Below are 19,554 nucleotides of genomic sequence, written 5' to 3' on the forward strand. Positions count from 1 at the left end.
TTTCTTTTTTCTGTTGAGCAGGAATAGCCTTGTCGTATCACGCTTTCACAGATCAATGGGACTGCTTCTGGGATCCTTCTTCTCCCCGGTGGTTTTTTTGTCTCTCTCTGTTCTCACACCACCCTGTCCTACACATTATGGCTTCATGATAAGTTTCAGTGTTTGAGGTGAGAATAAGCAAGTTTTCTCATCTTTTTTTTTTTTTTAATGTTCCTGGCAAGTCTGACCCTCTGCATATATACATGTATGTCTATGTATAAGTGCGTGTGTATATATGTATAGATCATTGTTCTTTGGCATGAAACCTCTACTGGGAAAATCAGTAGGATTGGAAACTGGCACCCTTACAATACTGAGCCTCTCAAATATGTCCCTTTTCTTTCATCCTGACAGCCGTGCCCCAGCCACACCACAACCACCAATCTAGTCCGTGACAGGACACGGCTTTCTTGCCTCTAGCATTCCAGGTCATTAGCCAGGCTGTGGGCAGAGAAATCCTGCTAACACATAACTCCAGTCACCTTCTATCTATCATCCTTTAGTGCTTCCCTGGGTCCTCGGGATGAAGGCTACACTCCTTACCTGGGTCTGTGCTCGTGAACCATCTCCGGCCATGTTTCCCACCTACGTGCCCTGTGTTCCTTCATACTCCGGTCACTCTGAGTTCACTTTTGGTTCCTTACATTAACTATGAGAGGAGATTTTTCAGATTGGAAATTGGCAATTTGGAAAATTTGCCCTCCTAAAGATGCAAAAAAGATTTCAGTCAAAAATAGTGTTTACTAAGGTAAAGCACATTATAATCATAATCACACTCTTAAAAGTCATACAGTCTGGGGAGCCGAGTGGCTCAGTGGGTTGAGCCTCTGCCTTCGGCTTGGGTTGTGATCTTGGGGTCCTGGGATTGAGCCCTGCATCGGGCTCTCTGCTCACCGGGGAGCCTGTTTCCCTCTCTCTCTGCCTGCTGCTCTGCTTACTTGTGATCTCTGTCAAATAAATAAAACCTTCAAAAAAAAAAAAAGGTCGTACAGTCCATAACGGCCTGAGGCTCTTTCCCTTTTATATTTTCTAATGAACCCAAGGCTTAGTTAACTAAAACCATAATGGTATCAATATAACCAATAATAATATAAACTGATAGTAAATTCAACTTAAGTGTATGCGAATACAAAGCACATAGTATGTTCTTTGAACCAGCAAATGGGTTTTTATTTCATCATCATAATTTCTAATGTAGGGATGTCTGGGTGGCTCAGTCGGTTGAGCATCTGACTCTTGGTTCTGGCTCAGGTCATGACCTCTGGGTCGTGAGGTTGAGCCCCGCATCAGGCTCTGCGCTTGGCTGACTCTGCCTAGGACTCTCCCTCCCCACCCTGCCCCACCCTGTGATCTCTCTCAAGCAAATAAACAAAAAACAAAGCTCTTATTTGTAGTAAGGCCTATAATTAAAAATATGTATTATCTAACTCTATAGTTTTTGAACGTTCAGAATACTCTATCCTGGTAAACACCAGGAAAGATCCTGCAAGCTGTTACTCAGGAGAGCCCTGCGGCATGAAGTTGAGCTGTCAGTGCACGTCCCTCTTCTAACCTGCTTTCCCCAAACTCAGCCCTGCTCATGACAACAAAGCCCACGCCGAGGCTGGGGTCCGGCTGAAGGTGCCAGTGTGAACACACGCGCACGCACACGAAGTGTAAATTTCTAGCATGAGTAAACCCTGGAATTCTAGCTTTCTTATGGGGAACATGTGAGACTTTCTCAGGACGTCTGTGGGGTCTTTGCCGACAAATGTGTGTCTGGAAAGATAATTTACCTTCAGCTTCTCCTCCTTCACGTCCTTCACGTCCCAGCGGCTATAAACGTCAGCAGCCTTTGCTGGCGAGCTCTCCTGGCCGGAGGACCATCTTCCCGGCTGGAACACTGGCTGAGGACTCAGACCTACATTCCTTGATGTCACCTGACCCATCTTTGTGCCAAACTGTAGGACCGTGGGCCGATCTCCTGCAGGTCGAAACACCTCTCTGCAGCTTCTTCTTCCTGCTCGCCTGGTCACGGACCCGGTGAGCACATGCCCTGCCTAGACTAGCACCCAGTCTGGAAGTGAAATGCAAGTGCGCTCTTCCTGAAGGCGTCACTTACAAGTGGCTTCTGACACTGGGAGGCGTGTCTGTGTGCTCAGCTTGCGTGAGAGGCAGGAGGCTTCTGGGTCTAAGCATGCCAACCGTTCTTTGGAATGGGGGGTACTTGCTATCTCCTTGACCCATCTTTGGCCCTCTGTCATTGCCAACCTTTGCGTAAGAGGAAAAGTCAACACAACATCCTGCTACACATAAATAACTATAAATACAATTTTAAAACAACACGTCTGTCTGGATAAATGGGACAAACACAAGAGTCACACGTGCGCACAGGGAATATGCACACACCATGTGTCTACGGACACGAGAACTCACTGCCAAACCAGCAGAGACCAGGCAGAAAAACGTCTTACATCTGACTTACAGCATCACTAGTCATCAAATTCACGTTTTCATGTAAACTATAGCTCAGTGAAGATGTTGAAGGAAAAAATGTACAGTAAGACAATTAGACACGTGGAGGAAAAACAAATATTCCTAAACAATGAAAGGTAGAGGGAAAGCAATTCCGCTTTCTGAGCGAGTGCAGGTGTGTGGCATATCCTGAACCGTCTCCACGCGGTAGAGGTTATTACATCCACTTGAGGGCTGAAGTACCTGGCTTTGTCCCACAAAACCTTACAGCGATCGGCTCAAGCACAGTCTAGAGATCTGTACCCGACCTCAGCTCCTCACTGTGGCCCGCTCCCCGACTGTGACGAAATCGGAACTAACCAACATGAGTCCAAAGCCATGACACCATGACAAGGAAGCGCTTCCCCACCGCAGCCACACTGTCTAAGCGCACCCCTACGGAGGAACTTTCACGTCAGCTTCCCCCAGGACCCGCTGCACAAGCCCGCCCCCCGCCCGAGCCTGGCACTCCGAGTCTGATTGCAGCCCCAAGTTCCCTTCCCGTCAGTAGGCTGAGACGTCATCTCCAGGAAATCACTGCCAGCCTGAAGCCGTCCTACAATCTGAACATCCTGAGGAAACACAACAGTGACAAAGGCGTACGAAAGACAGGACCAAATTTTTTAATATGAGAAGCAAGAGATTTAAAGTTACATTTTAATAAATATAACAAATATAAGAAAGAATTAAAAAATTATAAAAACTGTACATTTAACTGAAAGTGTACATATAGACAATGTATACAGAGAACTGCTGTTTTAATCGTAGCTTTTCCTGTTCCATGGAGTGTAAGTGCCGTGCTCTGCCTGGACACCTTCAAGCTCTCAATGGGATAAGTGAGCTTGCTTCTTGCTTGTTAATTTGTCTAACCTCGGCTGGATTGATGACAATGCTACTCTCAGGGGATAATGGATATTTAAACTGTTCCTGTGTTTTGTTTTAATAACGCTTAGAGTGGAGAACCCAGTCTCGCAGAGGGATGTTGAGGGGAACAGGAGGAGGGACTTTAAAGCAACCTCAGCAAGTTCAGGATACTCATTTTTAACTTTTATCCAAAATGAAGCAAGTGATGCTGTATTTTCAAAATTCACTTTCAGCCCTTCATCAGTAGCCAGCTTCAACAAGTCATCCTGTAAGGTTACAGTTAAATTTAAATTACTTTTTGGTGAAAGAAATGGATTTTGGATCCACGAGTTTCCCACACGCGGATCTTCTTTTGAAGGAAAACACAATTCCAAACAATCCAACAGATTCGTAAGATGTTCGCCGATAACTTTCCGCAAGTGGACAACATCAAGGTCGTTACCTACTTCCTGGATTACTGTTGTTAAATTATGGAACATGTCGTAACAATCTGTAGAAACTCTGTTTTTCCAGGCTTCTAACTTCTGTTTTTGTCCTTCAATCTTATCAGCCATTGAAAAACAGGTTGCGTTCTTCCCCTGCATGGAAACGTTAAGATCATTAAAAATACTGAAAATATCAGATAAATAGGCAAGTCTGGCTGTCCAATTCACATCCCTGAAAAGCTGGGACCAAACTGGCTTCTTGTTTTGCAGAAACACTGAGAGTTCATTTCGTATTTCAAACATTCTCGACAGAACCTTTCCCCGAGACAACCACCGTATCTCGGCGTGCAGCAACAGCTGCTTGTGGTCAGTTTCCATATTGTCGCACAACAAGGAGAACAGTCTGGAACTGAACGCGTTAGACTTGACGTAATTCACGATTTTTACCGTGTCGGTGAGCACACTGTTTAGCTCCGCTGACACCTTTCTCATGGCCAGACTTTCTCGATGAATGAAGCAATGTGTTATTTTGCACTCTGGGGCCAGCTCCTTGATCTGGGTCACCACTTCGGAACGCGTTCCTGTCAGGGAGGCCGCGCCATCGGAACACACTCCCACACAAAACCTGAACTCCAGACCACACTTGTTGACAACGTAATTCTTCACAGCTTCATACAGCTCCGCGCTCGTCGTGTTTGCCGGTAACGAGGCTGAGAAGAAGAATTCTTCCTTTATGTCATCATCATGTTCGAACCGCACATACACCAGAAGAATGACCATGTTAGCAACGTCTCTGCATTCGTCAAGTTGCAACGAAAAGTACTTTGCTTCTTTTATCTGCTCTACAAGTTGGTCCTCCATGTCGCTCGCCAGCTCCTGAATGCGCCGGGCTATGGTGTCGTTGGAAAGCGGCACCTGGGCCACCTTCTTGGCTGCGGACTCACCCAGCATCTCCAGGCAGACTTCTCTGATGCAGTCTTTCACCAGCGTCTCCGCGATCGTGTACGGCGTCTTTGACTTGGCCACCGGGAGCGCCACCTTGTAGGACGCCCGCAGAGCACTGATGTTTATGTGAGAAACATTCAGCACCGGCTTTGGCTGGCTTTTTAATTCACTACTCTTTTGCTCAAAGAATTCTTTCGGCTGAGAACTTATCTCTTTATGTTTGGAATACAAGTGCCGCTTCAGCTTTGACGGTTTCATCGCTTCATTGGCCAGGATATCTCCACAGATAATACACTGCGGCTTCAGCACTGCGCCGTCGATTACGGCTACAAACCCGAACTCGATGTACGAGGGGTCATACTTCCGAGTAAAACTTGTGTGGACTCTTCTGGTTTTCCCCTGCTCTGGGCGACTTCCATTGTTACCATTTCTCTTACTACGGCTGCTATATTCAGAAAAGGTATGTTTTTTCTTGACAAAAAAGTCTAGTGAGGCTTGTTTCGCCATCTGCAAATTAGGATTAAAAATAAATAATACAAATTTTACTTTCCTCCTTTTTCTGGTAACAAACTACAGATTAAAAACTAGGCTTGATTAAAAACTTAAAAATGGTTTTAAAATTAAGTTACAAAGGTAAATAAAGGTTTACATGTTTCCGAGTTACCACAGACAGACTGGCCATCAAACATCACATGCCGTCACTATGCCTGACCTTGTGCATCTCCCAGCATGAGGACTGGCCCCAAGAGGTCAGTGACCACCAAACCCACCCGTGTTCTACTCAAAATCACGAGTTCAGGAATCACACGCCTGGGTGCTACAGCAACGTCAAATTGTTCTAACTCCTCCTTAATGTACTTACCACTCTGTGGACTAGTAGAAACCGTCTGCAGACCAGTGCTGGTCTGAAGATCACACTCCAGGCACCACTGGCCCAAATCATGGGTAGCCTCTGTATCTGGAAACTCTAAACTCCACACACGTAGCTCTACTTTATAAAACCTGCTGATTTCAAACACATCTCTTTGGCCTTATGTCACGCTCTCCATTTAAATCTGTAAACAGCTTTTCTCAACACAAATATCTCACAGTCTTATATCTCATATCAGATACCTCACTAACCTCACTATCAAACTGATCATCCCTCCCCTAAATACTTCTTCACTTGCCCTGAGAAGCCCTTTCCTAGCTTACCTCCCCACCCAAACTCACACACAAAACAAACTCACCTACAATTAAAACAAAGTAACGTTAAGTCCCGCTTTTCCCACATTCATCCTCCTGGAGAAACGCACCCTTAGCTTTCCCGCCGCACCCCCAGGAATGCCTGACACCAGAAAGGAGTAGAAGAGATACTGTCATAACCCAGACAACAAACCAAGCAGCATTCAAGGTTGTAACTTCCAACCTGCAAAAAGGCGTTGGGGGGGGGCATTAACAATAATGGGGTTTTTCTCTCTGGAGAAAACAAAATCAAGTTGGCCACATGTGCTTCAGTGTCTCCAGCACGCCAAACACCCTCCCCTGCGAGCACAGGGGCGTGTCACGAAGCTCTTCCCTGCCCTGGTCTGCAGCAGATGCTCAGACTCTTACCCAATCTCCTACATCATCTGAGGGAAAGGGTGTCTCTGACGGCTTCAGCATTTTGAAAGGCTGACCGGTCAAACTTCTTTGGGTCTCGTCATGCTTCCTTTTCATTGTCGTGGTCTGGCAGCAGAGGTTGCACGTCATTCTGTGATGACAGTCCTCGGGGTCCTGCTGGCGGGGCACTCCACAGACCGCATGGACGTTTCCATCACACAATACGCAACTGTGAGCACCTGAGCATTCCTTCTCACACACCACACAGGATACGAATCTTAGTCTGTTTTCAGGAGGCTTCTTCAGGGCCCCAGTGGGAGGAGGAGGAAGGCGCTCTTCAAGGTCACTGCTGTCTGTGCCAGCCTCCGTGTTCTCTTCACACTGCGCTCCTGCCACACTCCGTTTTGATCCATTTTCTGGACTCGGGCTAGCGGTAAGGTCTGCGGGTAACTGGGAACAACACAGGCCTAGTTTAGCCTCAGAGCCCTGGGTGCCTTCATGGGGAGTCTGCCGCACGCCTCGGTGATAGGGCTGATTCTGGGTCATCTGAATGAACCACAAAAACTCAGCCCAGTGTGACGACTGGCGAGTTTGCATCCAGGAGATGACCCTAGTTTGGATATCCTCATTGGTCTGATTCACAGAGCTTTGGCTTTGACACGGTGGAGGCTTCCCATGGACAATTTTTAATTCTGGCCAAATATTACTGAGTTCACGGACAACCTGGCTTGAAAATTCCCTCCCATTGTCAGACTGTAGGACGCTGGGTGCTCCAATAATTGTAAAAATATCTAAAAGGGCATGTGCAACTTCCTTAGGCTTTTTAGATTTTAGTGACCGCAAGAAACTCAACTTCGTACGAAGGTCTTGGTAATGCATAATAAATTTATACTCCCCATCGGGATTCAATTGCATATCTATGAGATCCACTTGGCATCTCGAATTCACTTCCTTCATTGGCTTTGATGTTAGAACTTTCTTGAGTTTCGCATTTTTCTGTTGGCATGCTCCACAGAGAGTCAGGTATAGCATTATGACTTCCTTTGTGATGTTCCTGTATTTTGCTTGTAACTCTTTCTCCATGCGGGTACGCCCACCATGTCCAATGCTGAGATGGGTAACATGCAGAATGTCAAATAACTCCTCGCTATGTAAGTAATACCGCACTTTGTCTGTTTCCCCATTTGTAGCCTCAATTAGCTTCTCATTTCCTTGTACGAGGATCACATCAAATCTAGCCAAGCGACGATAGTCTACAGATTCCTTTCTTGCCTTCGCTTTTGCCTCTTTCACTTCCCTTATTAACTGGCAGTACTTTGCTTTAGAAAATATCTTGGTATTATTACTTTTGTTTTCCAGTAACACTGCTAAGCTTCTGAAGAACTTCTCTCTCATGTTTTCTGGTTCAGTTTCTGGTTCATTAGTGTCTAAACTACTGGGGTTATCATCACCCATGCTTTGAGATGTCATGGAAAGCCACAAGAATGACCCTACAATATAAAGAAAAAACCAATTAGAATATTTGGGAATATAATTTGAAATATATATACTGCCCAAGTAGCCATTAGAGATTGGGATAGAAAGAGAGGCTACGAGCGCAAAAGTTGGGGGAATACGGTTTTGGTTAGAGTCCAGCCTTGGAGGAACAGAAGGTAAATGAGGAAACCCTGCCAGGAACAAAAAGTTATGACAAAGTAAAGAGCAGAAAGCCATGATGTGATTTTCCAGAGCAGTACCTGGGATTAGCCTTGAAGTAAAGCATTGTTTTATGTAAAATAAGAAGTAAATTGATGTTATTTGTTTACTAACAAAAAACTTTTTTTTTTTGGCTAGAAAAGCCTCAGCAATACAGCAATGGATTTTTTAAAGATTTATTTATTTGAATGAGAGAAGAAGAGAGAAACAGCGTGCGCGAGCTGGGGGAGGGGCAGAGAGAGAAGCAGACTCCCCGCTGAGTAGGGAGCCCCTCACCACTGTCCTGCAGTGACTGGGGCGGCTCTGGAGAGTCACATTCCATTCCGTCTTCCACACGCTGGAGCTGGGCCCCAAAGGACTCCTTCACGGTCTCCAGAGGAGTCATTTCCTCCACAGGAATTTCTGGTCCATCTGTGCTCTGCGGGACCTGAGGACAAACAGGTACATCTGGAAATTAATATATGTGATCACTGCACAAACCTCAGAACATTCTTCTACTGAAATAGAACATAAGAAAAAAGTCTTCACTGGATTCTTAAGAGGAACCCAAGAGGGAACGGGAAGAGAGAAAAATGCTGGGACTGACAAAGCCAGAGCCACACAACAGCAACTGTCCCCGCTGGACGGAAGCTGCTACTCATCCCTGTGGCTTCTGCTGGGGGATAACAACAGAAACACACGAAAGGAATCCTCCCTAAATCATGGTAATTAAAAGAAAGCTGTAAATGGATTTCAGTGTGCCAATTAAAAATAAATATTTGAAAAATAAATAAATAAATAAATAAAAATAAATATTTGGGGTGCGGCTATGCAAGTTACCTAAGAGTTACTAATGAGCTATTCAACCCGAAAAGGAATCTGCCAGTTGTTTTAGAATAAATGTAGAAAACACTACCCCAGTGTATGGATGGGGAAAGAAGCCAATCATTTTGGATCACGGGGTTGGGTGAAAAAGAAAACATTATCTTGGGGCACCTGGGTGGCTCAGTGGTCGTGATCCCAAAGTCCTGGGATGGAGCCCCAGTCAGACTCTCTGCTCAGCAGGGAGCCTGCTTTCTCCTCGCTCTCTGCCTGCTCTGTCAAGTGAATAAATAAAATCTTAAAAAAAAAAAAGAAAACATTATCTTCTCCTTACACTAATCATCTCATATATGGTTTGTAATTAAATTTCTTTAACTGTCCCCAAAATATATTTTATGGTTTTTTTTAACTCCGTGAAACAATATTTATATATTGTTTTTGGTTATTGTATCTTTTGGTTCTTTTAATCTAAAATAGTTTCCTGCCTTTTTATGACATTTAATTTTTGAAAAGTCAGAGCCAGTTATTTACAGGATCGCCACGTTAGGGATCTGTCTTATGTTCCTTCGCACGTGGACTCTGGTGAGTGATTTCTGAAGAACACTAGGTAAGTGCTGTGTGCTGCCGTGGCGTGTCATGGGGCGTACACTATCAAGTTACTGCATCACGGATAATGCTGACCTTGGCCACTTAGCTCAGGTAGTGGCCTCCAGCTCTATCCATTCACGTTTCCCACTGTAATGAGGAAGTCAACTGCGGGGTCACAGTGTAGAACTACGTAAATAGCTATTCCCCAACGGTTTTAGCATTCACTGGTAATTCTGGCCCATTTTTATACTGGGGGTTGCAAAATGGTGACTGCCTGCCTTTACAATTCCTTCTACATTTACTAGGTAGCAATCTTCTATAAAGAGGTTTCTGTCTGTCTGTCTGTCTCTCTCTCTCTCTCTGTCAGGGAGGGAGAGCAGGCGTGCGCACTGCATGGGGCAGGGGAGGAGAGGGAGGGAGAGAGAACCTTCGGCAGGCTCCATGCTCAGCGCAGAGCTGGGGGGGCGGAGGGGGGAACTTGGTCTCATGACCCTAAGGTCAGTCATGACCTGAGCCAAAAGCACGAGTCGGACACTTGCCCGACGGAGCCGCCCAGGCCTGTCATCTTAAACGTCAGTGTAGACTTACTCTGTAGCCCACTGCATCCTCACTCGTCTCGACCTTAAACTGTCTCCCACTTAGCTCCCCGCGTCCCGTTCATCAGGGTCCTGTATCCTTGGCACGTGCCCCCACTGCTGTTTTCAGCACATCTGTGCTTTCCAGAACAACGCACACAGACCACACTGCATTTCCCCAGTCCTGGATCTAGTTTCAACTGTCTCCCCAAGGAGGCTCGATTCATTTCTAAGCGAAGGTGCTGGTAACAGGCTGAGCAGCAGCGGGGCTCACTGTTGCGGTGCACCACGCCCTCCCGGCCCTGCCACGGACAGAGCTGGTAAGGGCATTTGTAGGTTATCATGAATTCAATTCCATTTCAACACCACACTTCAGCTTTCCATATTCCATTTTAACATCTCCTTCTCCCACAGTGAAACAAATGCCACCCAGTTCAATCCACTGTTTGTATCTACTCATTTACTGTGACCTACAGTAAACACAGAAGTTTCAGAATTACAGTGCTTTGTGCTGTAGAAGACTCCCAACGACATCCCTACAAAACCGCGCTGGGGCTTTCTGTGCCCACACACAGTACCGCACTAAGAGCAGATAGAACACTGCACTCAAGTACCCCGACTACCATTTTGCTGTTAGTTATTAATTTCATACACAATTGAGTGTATCTGTTTCTGTGTTGGTTTAATCATTTTGAATGTAACATTGCTTTTTAAATATTTAAAACATTTACATGCTATGGAAAAAATCAAAATATATATTCAGAGAAGTCTTGCTCCTATTCTACTCCACCCCCACACCCATAAGAAGTCATTTTTGGGGACACCTGGGGGGCTCAGTCAGTTAAGCATCTGCCTTCAGCTCAGGTCATGATCCCAGGGTCCTGGGATCAAGTCCTACATAGGCTCCCTGCTCAGCGTGCAGCCTGCTTCTCCCTCTGCCTGCTGTTCCCCCTGCTTGTACGTGTGTGTGCTCGCTCTCTCTCTCTCAAATAAATAAAAGTCTTTTAAAAAAATAAAACAGAGCAAGAATGAAAGTTACTTAAAAAAAAAAAAAAGAAAGAAAAGAAAGCAAGTTGTCATCTCCCTAAGCAGAGAAACTCTCGTTTGTATTTACCTAATAGACCTCACAGGGACAAGAACACAAAACATGTCGCTCGACCTCTCGGGGTGGGCTCCTTCCAGTGGGGGCGGCCTGGCTACCGCATCTTCCTGCCAAGCCTGCTTTCTTGCACAACAGCCTTGCGGATGCCCCAGTGCGATCAATGCAAGCATCCACAGGCTGCCTCGCCAAATGTTCTTTAGGCCAAAACAAAGACGACCTCTGCTCTATCGGTACAGAACCCGGTGTGGGGACCTCACCAATCCGCGCTCTGCCGTACACCTGGCGTGTTATCCACGCTCTGCATCTCACCTGCAAAACCCAAGGAAAAGCTAGCTCCTCCTTTGGGGGGGCATTTACAAATTGTGAACATTTCCCTCCCCAGGTCTTCCCTTTACAAAAAGAATTCTCATTCACATGACCCATGAAACCAAAAATGTGCATTTAGTCAAATACCCTAGACCATCAGACAGGAGACATCACAATGGAATAAAAATCTTTTAATGAGTACAATTTTTAAAGATTTATTTCAGAGAAAGAGCGCGCGCGCATATGATGGGGGAGGGGCAGAGGGAGAGAGAATCTCAAGCAGCCTGCACGCTCCGCAGGGGGCCCACACGGGGCTCGATCTCAGCTCCCAGAGGTCAAGAGTCAGCTGCTCAGCCATCTCGTAATTAATAGTTTTTAGTTGGAGTACTTTATGCTTGAGGAAAACACAGAGCTCGTAAGCGTAGAGCTCGATGATCTACCACGAAGTAAACCACCTAGAACATGATCAGCCTCTCAGAAGGCTACCTGTGCCATACCCTCTCCCCCAAAAGTAAGTCCTACTCTGACACAGATCCCCACAGAGTCATTTTGCTTTTTGCACTTTATATAAACAAAATCATACAACGTGCATTTATTTCTGTTGGCTTCTTTGTTCAACACCATGTTTGTGAAACACATCCACACTGTTGAACGTAGTCGTCCATTTATTTTCACTGTTGTATAGTATCCGACGGTACAAACACACCGTAACTACGTTCCTCCGTCCCATTTCTAGTAGTCATTTCAGTTGTTCAGAGACTCTGGCAATTATAATAATGCTGCTACGAGCATTATTTTACATGTCTTCGAAAGTGTCTCTTGCAGACACATACCTGGGACTAGGTTTGTTAGATCAGAGCATGGTTAGACACGGTAGGTATTTCCAAAGTGGTCAAAACAATTTATCCTACCAGGACATAAGCATTCAGAAAGTGGCTCAACATCCTTATCAAAATCTGGTCATGTCAGCACTTTACATCCATGCTAGTTGGAATAAAGCGGTATCACACGTTGTTTTAATTTGCATTTTTCTTACTAGTAAGATTGAGTCATTGCTTTACAGTTTTACTGGCAGTTATCCTTTTTTTGTACAGTGCATGTTCGAGTCTTTTGTTGGTTTTTTATTGGGGTACGTGTCCTTTTGCTTACTGATTTGCAGTACATTATACGCTCAGATATGAGATTTCTACAGGCAGTCTGTCTGGATCTGGCAGAGGGAAAACAAGGCCAGGAGATTTTACTGTTTGGAATTGATGCTTTCACGGACGTCTGACCTTGTGCTGAGATTTTCTTTCTTTCTTTCTTTCTTTCTTTTTTTTAAAGATTTTATTTATTTATTTGACAGAAAGAGAGAGATGTCACAAGTAGGCAGAGAGGAAGCAGGCTCCCTGCCGAGCAGAGAGCCCAATGTGGGGCTCAGTCCCAGGACCCTGAGATCATGACCTGAGCCGAAGGCAGAGGCTTAACCCACTGAGCCACCAGGCGCCTCTGTGTAGAGATTTTCAACACCACGGTGCAAGTGCACATGTAACATTTTATATAACATTACATTCACTTTACTAGGTATTAGTGGCATCTCATCATTTCCTATGCTAAATGCTGTTACGGTTTTTAAAAATAGAAAAGGAAAAAGAGTCCATACCAACATTCAGACATCAGCTAGTGAGATGTTACGCTTTAAAATGTGCAGATTGGTGCCTGGGTGGCTCAGTGGACTAAGCCACTGCCTTCGGCTCAGGTCATGATCTCAGGGTCCTGGGATCGAGCCCCACGTCGGGCTCTCTGCTCCGCAGGGAGCCTGCTTCCTCTTCTCTCTCTGCCTAGTTGTGATTTCTCTGTTAAATAAATAAAATATTTTTTTAAAAATCTGGAAAGCAGCTTGTGGTTTCCTATTAAAATGTGCAGATTACAGCAATCTCCATGAATAGAAACAGTTGTTTCTAATATTGTCATTCTAGTCTCTCAAAATTTATCAACTGAAATAAGAAGTTTCTGAGATGGCTCCAGATGCCACATTTATGGTTTTTTTTTTTAACATATTTTATTTATTTGACAGAGAGAAATCACAACTAGGCAGAGAGGCAGGCAGAGAGAGGAGGAAGCAGGCTCCCTGCGGAGCAGAGAGCCCGATGCGGGACTCGATCCCAGGACCCTGGGATCATGACCTGAGCCGAAGGCAGAGGCTTTAACCCACTGAGTCACCCAGGCACCCCGCCACATTTATGTTTAAAACAGAAGTGGGAAAATACAGAACTGAACACATCTGCCACATTTTATAAGAAAAGTAAAAGACTTCCCAGAAACTCCCAGAAAACATGCCAATTCCCTGCCCCCGCCAGAGCTAAGCAGCACAGCCAACTTGAGTACAAGGAAACCCGGAAAAGCATTTAGGAAGGGACCCTGCTGCCATGGGCAGAATCACCGTGTCTTAAGGAGGGCAGAGGGGAGGACAGACACAGGTGCCACCCCCCCACCCCGTACGAGAGCAGAGCGGCCCTCTGGAAAGTACCGTAAGCAGAATGGCACACAGCAGTCTCCCTGCTTTGTCGGCTTACCCGGGGCCGCTTCGCCCATGAAAGGACTGCATTTGTTCCTGTTTTCTCACCAGAAGAAATCCAAAGGAACCATTCCTGTACTAATGCAGGTTTTGTAAAAGCAAGTGGCGTCAAGTGGGGCAGAAAGAAACTTTCTGAAGCAGGGACACCTGTGTCCAGCGGGCAGCCAAACATGCCTGCAACGATGCCATTTCCCCCTTCCTCCAGAAATCACACAGGAACAAGAAAAATGAGAAACATGTACGCAAACGTAGTATTCTGTAAGACTAGGGAGATACCTATAATCCTGAATCGTATGAAAAACTACCAAATGTGAACATTACCCAGAACTGACTGAGCACCAAGGCCTAGCATGGCTACATTTTTCAACATAGCAAAAAGAGGAAAATTCTACAGTAACAGGCCATCTTACAGGAAAAACCAATATTGCTTATTTGAAACAAAGGGAGAAGATATGCGGGCTACAGGTAAGAGAATGCTTAGATGGGCATCTACCACAGAATATGTGAACTCATGAGAAAACATGCATTCTGCAAAGCTGCACAAAAAATAACAAGGTTTATGGAGAAAATAAAGTTGCAGGACAGATCACTGAACATCTAGACAACTTTGTCACCAGAGCAGCTGTAAAACTATAGCAGTTCTAGTAAAAATAAAAGCATTAAAAACATAGTCGAAAAGACATTGTAAAGAATGGCTACATTTCCTATAGGACTTTACCCTACGAAGGGGAAGCTACCGTGTGGGAAAGAGGTACGAGGAAAGGGTGCAGCAAGGGCAGAGACACGGATCTGGGAAGTCCAACTGGGGAGGCATTTGCTCGTTTGCCAAGAAATATGCTGATTTCAGAAGATATACAGAAACAGTCCTGGCTCATCGCCTTGTTTTCACGTCTCGGGCACTGACTGACAAGCAGATACCCAGTCTGTGCTGCTTAAACATTTTCCGTCGTTCATAAAGCACAGCTCCTATGGCTCCAAATCGGAGCTTGCAGAGAAGTGCAAAGCCCATGCGATCTGCATTGTCCTTGGCCCGCTGCCACGCCTGCTCCATCGCCGGAAGCAGAAAGTGACGGAGCCACCAATGACTTCTTCCACACCTCTCTTCTGTGCCCCATCGACCAAGCGCGGCAGCCCCCACCGGACAAGGGCTTCCGTACAGGACCGCCGCAGCTCCCCGTACCTTCACCGCCCACTCATCAGACTGAGCAGCCTCCGCCAGAGCGATACAGCTGTGCCGTGCTTTGGGAGAGCTCTTGGGACGCTCACAGCTCTTGAGAAGGCTCACCACCTCTGGAATCACAAACTGAATCAGGGAGAACTTCATGCTACCCTGCAAGCAAGCAGGCTTTTGTGGTGTCACTCCAAACCCCTCCAATAATCTCAAGGGCAAGTTTAATGTTGAACTGATTCCAGAATGCAAAAACTGTGTGTGCACTTCACCCCCTTATAGGTGCAAGAAACATCTTGAATATTCTCCTTAAGCAATAAGCCTTAAAGGCTGAGCTCACACCCTGATCAAGGAGCTGGAGTACCAAAGTTGTATTAAGAAGGAAAAAAGGAATTTCAATATTTGAAGAAAGCTCAGGATTTGTTGGAGGATGGCTTGGATGGCTTATAATTTTCCTGAATCAAAAGAATTTTGAAACATAATTTTTTTTTCTCCTGCAGTTCCTTTTTTAAACCATCTATAAAAACATCACCTGGAGGACCAATAAGTATCTACACTGTCAGGCAGCCTCTCTTGCAAAAACTACAGTAGGCTCGTCTCTGCAACTCCTTTCAAAGCTCGTGCGTGGGCAACGTGCTCACAACAAGCTTCAGCTTTACGACCCCACCAGCATTTGAACCCAACACCACACCAGATGATCTCTGTGGCCTTCAGCCCTCGAGTGTATGTTTCTTCCTTCAGGATACAGGCTCTTGAGGGAATCTACTTCCAATAGAGACTGGTTTCACCAAAATTAAAAATCTGATCCTGGGTACAGCCTTCTTCATCAGTCAACTTTCTTAACACTGGGGAACCGTCTACACATCTCACCGGCATTCACAGCCTCACCGAGAGCTTAACACGGCGGAAGGCACGGCGGTTCTTGGAGTCCTGGAACAGACACCGCTTCCTCCAGATGAAGGCACTTCTGCAGGAGTTCCAGCTTTTTTTAAGGTCTTTTCTTAAGGTCTTCATAAACTGCTAAGGCCTTCTCTTTGCTCTGAGAAAGGCTGCCTCTGATTGCTTCTGTGTCTGCTACTCAATCCACACACCTGACAGGTGCTCCTGTCTTCCATTTCCTCACGCTCGTTCTAGCAAACTCTGTAGCACTGACCCGGTTCCAGCAGGGTGACTTCCCTTATCTTCCCAGCACTGCCTCTGACTCCTTTATGCCACTTGCATGCACGGTCAAGTCACAGCGTTTTCCCTTTTTTTCCAAAGCGCTTTATAATTTCGAGTATTTCTTCAGTTGTTTAAGCTTTTCTTCCTTTACACTCACTAGCAGAAATTTTATCACCAGCACGCTCCTGAGGCACTTGTAAACCCCCGTGCTTGCTCATTTTCTGGAACACAAAAAAGTTTAACAAAAAATGCACGAAGACGGGAGGGAGCCATGCAAATAAGCATTTCCAAAACCGAGAGTGTGGCCATGAGAGCCCAGAGGAAGGGTGTGGAGGTGAGTGGGCCCTTGGCACGGTGCTGTTGGCCTTCATGATGGGCTGCATTCCACTATCCTCAGGTGCTCTTACCCAGTCCCAAAACATGTACTTGCTGGTAAAATTCATGTACGAGTCAGCACGACGTCTTCATCACAGGGACTCACGCTCCCATGTGTCGGTCTCGTATGAAAGCTTTGCATTTCTGAGAAGCGTGCTGTAGCGCTTCCGACCGTGTACATGAAATGCTCACCTTCCAAGGGCTCAGGTCAGTGCACGGACAGTATCACCAGAGACACTCTGAGGGTCTGGCAATACCCAAAATGGTCTACAATTACGGTCCTAAACGAAGGCATACTCTTAGAAATAACCTCTAGTGTGACGGGGAATGGCCAAAAGCTGGGTTCAACACACTTCGCATGCCAACTACTCCGCGTGCTGGGAAGTATCTAGAAAATGATGCTGGGAGTCTCTCTGTTGTACGGATGAACACACTGAAGCCCAGAGAAGGTGTGAAGGTCCAAGGTGACACAGCTCATTAGTGACAGGGCCTACTACGGAACCCAAACCTCCTCATTCACTGTTTCTGGACAATTCTATTACATTTGGCTGCTTCTCTACTTGTCTCTCCTAGAGGGTGTTCCTCACATTCTTCTACTGTTTTGTTTCATGTACAGCTACCGTGTGGGCACAAGAGCTCACCACAAGAGATTAAGTCTCATAGTCACTAAATAAAATACACGGCCTACTGGTAAGCAGTGGATCAGGGTTCCCGTGTGGTTACATAACCTGCGTATCTGGATCAGCTATCACTAACATCGCACTGTTACCCCAGGAGGACCAATGTATTCCTTGGCACCAGTGATCAACGGATAATGCGCCCACCTACGTGAAGCTGACCACGCGACTCCCCCTTGGACCCGGACACTCAAACTCTCCAGGGAAGCTGGGGCCGGGCCATCTCTCACCTGCTGTCGAGGCTCGTCCAGCTCCCTTTCCAGGTCCTCCAGCGCGGCCACCGCCTGCTCCCCGCTCTCCGGCTGCTGCTCCCGCACCCAGGCCTGCAGCTCCTCGGGCAGGATGGTCAGGAACTGCTCCAGCACCAGCAGCTCCACGATCTGCTCCTTGCTGTGCGTCTCGGGCCGCAGCCACTGATGGCAGAGCTCGCGCAGCCGGCTCAGCGCCTCGCGGGGCCCCGGGGTCTCCTGGTAGCAGAACCGCCGGAAGCGCAGGCGGCAGAGCTCCCGGGTGAGAGACACATTCTCGTGCAGGCAGGACTCCTGATCCCAAACGTCGTCCTCCTCTTTAACCTTCACTCTGATAATCTCCCCACGCTCCCCCGCAGCCCGGCCAGCCAGGGCCGGGAGGACCCCGGAGGCCGTGGCCATCCCGAGCCCCCGCAGCGCAGCGCGCAGCTCACCGCACCGGGGTCTCCCCGCACCCGGGTCCTCCCCGGGGTCTCACCGCACCCGGGGTCCCGGCAGGGGCGCGCCGCCCCCGCGCTCAGTCCCGCACGTCTCGGTGAACACAGGCCGACGGCGGCCGCGGAGCGCGAGGACTCGTGTCCCTGACAGCGCTGGGCAGTCACCGGAGCGAGTCCCGGCGGCGGGAAGCCCGGCCCCGCGCAGACCGGAAGCGGCGAGCACCCGACGGCGCGCTGCGGGCCCCGGGGCCGGCCACGCCGAAACCCGACGAGCCCGCGGCCGCTGCGGGCCTCATGACGCCTGCGCCCCCCGGGCGGCCACCGCGCGGACGAGGCGCTCCGGAGCCGAACCCGGCGGCCGCTCGCACACGCGCGCCCTCCCCGCAGCCGGGGCTCCCGCCTCCGAGGAGCGCGGGCCCAGGGCCAGCCTCCCCGCCCGCGGGCTCCCGGCCGCGCCCGCCGCCGCGCGCACGACCCCGCCCGCCGCCGCGCGCACGACCCCGCCCGCCGCCGCGCGCACGACCCCGCCGCCGCGCGCACGACCCCGCCGCCGCGCGCACGACCCCGCCGCCGCGCGCACGACCCCGCCGCCGCGCGCACGACCCCGCCGCCGCGCGCACGACCCCGCCGCCGCGCGCACTTCCGGTCCGCTCTAGGACTCCGGGCGGCGCGAGCTCTCGGTGGTCGTCGCCGCGCCCCGCCGCGCGACCCACGCGCTCCAGACGACCCTGGGTTTCGTGAGCGGACGCAGGCGCCGGCAGCCGGGCTGGGGAAGGAGCTGAAACACCTGGTGTCGTCCCGCCCGCCGCGTGCTCCCTGGGCCGCGCGCTCCGCAGCCACGGCGGCGGCAGGTGCGCGCCACGGCGGGGCTGGAGAAGGCGGGGCGCGGCGGGGAAGGCCTGGGAGCCCCCGCAGCTCCGCGGTGCCCGCCCTGGTTCCTCTTCCTCCTCCCCTCCCAGCCGGCCCCGGCCAGGTTAACAGCCTCCGTGAACAATGCAGCCCCAAGGAGGGCTGGCTGGATGGCTGGATGGCTCCCCCTCTCCGTTCTTTGCTTCTGCCGGGTCCCCTGCGATGACTCTCATGCTGGCATTTCTGATTCAAGAGGCTCTGAAGAATCGGAACATTTCTTTCGGAAATCTCTAAATTAAAATTTCTTGCCCTTGGGTTCTCTAAATGGTCTTGAGTGAGTCCCTAACCCCAGTGAAATTGTATATAAGACGTTTGCTTCTGTGCCCTAGAAGCATCATCGGATCTTCAAAGGAGCCTCCCCAGTTTCCTAGTCACTGTTAACGTGAGGCATTTGTCTTTCGTGGTTTCCCCTTGTGAGCTGCTCATCTTTGCAGTAATGGGTTCCATCTTCTACCCCTTTCATTTTCTGTATGCTTATGATCACGCCCGTGGTACGGTCAACATGGACTAAACAAGACTTCTAAATCCTCTACCGAAGGGTGTTAATTTTTTGGTAGATTGTCACTTTTAATAGCTAAAGTTATAGACACCTGTAAACAACAACAACA

The 19,554-nt window shown here is 48.3% G+C and overlaps 1 protein-coding gene across 2 annotated transcripts; it reads right to left on the bottom strand.

Annotated features, from left to right (window-relative positions):
* Positions 1-3,149: 3,149 nt before the first annotated feature.
* ZBED9 (zinc finger BED-type containing 9) lies at positions 3,150-18,053 on the bottom strand. Of its 2 annotated transcripts, none has more exons than XM_046004740.1 (4): positions 17,583-18,053; positions 8,322-8,469; positions 6,360-7,837; positions 3,150-5,273 (listed from the first exon to the last, which is right to left on the bottom strand). In XM_046004740.1, exons 1-4 carry the CDS (start codon positions 18,000-18,002, stop codon positions 3,357-3,359), a joined length of 3,963 nt encoding a protein of 1,320 aa, XP_045860696.1. In that variant the 5' UTR covers positions 18,003-18,053; the 3' UTR covers positions 3,150-3,356. The 2 variants fall into 2 exon arrangements, with proteins under 2 accessions (XP_045860696.1, XP_045860695.1); XM_046004739.1 differs by having other exon boundaries at positions 8,319-8,469.
* Between the last annotated feature and the right edge of the window lie 1,501 nt (positions 18,054-19,554).

This window comes from Meles meles, chromosome 5 (assembly GCF_922984935.1).
Source record: "Meles meles chromosome 5, mMelMel3.1 paternal haplotype, whole genome shotgun sequence".
NCBI classification, from domain to species: Eukaryota; Metazoa; Chordata; class Mammalia; order Carnivora; family Mustelidae; genus Meles; species Meles meles.

Excerpts from the sequence above, each read along its gene's own strand:
- ZBED9 (XM_046004739.1), bottom strand. The coding sequence starts at position 18,002 with ATGGCCACGGCCTCCGGGGTCCTCCCGGCCCTGGCTGGCCGGGCTGCG. Across the intron at positions 7,838-8,318 it reads CCAGTCACTGCAGGACAGTG|GGTCATTCTTGTGGCTTTCC; the intron begins GTGAGGGGCTCC and ends TTTATATTGTAG. Across the intron at positions 5,274-6,359 it reads CAGATGATGTAGGAGATTGG|ATGGCGAAACAAGCCTCACT; the intron begins GTAAGAGTCTGA and ends CCTAATTTGCAG.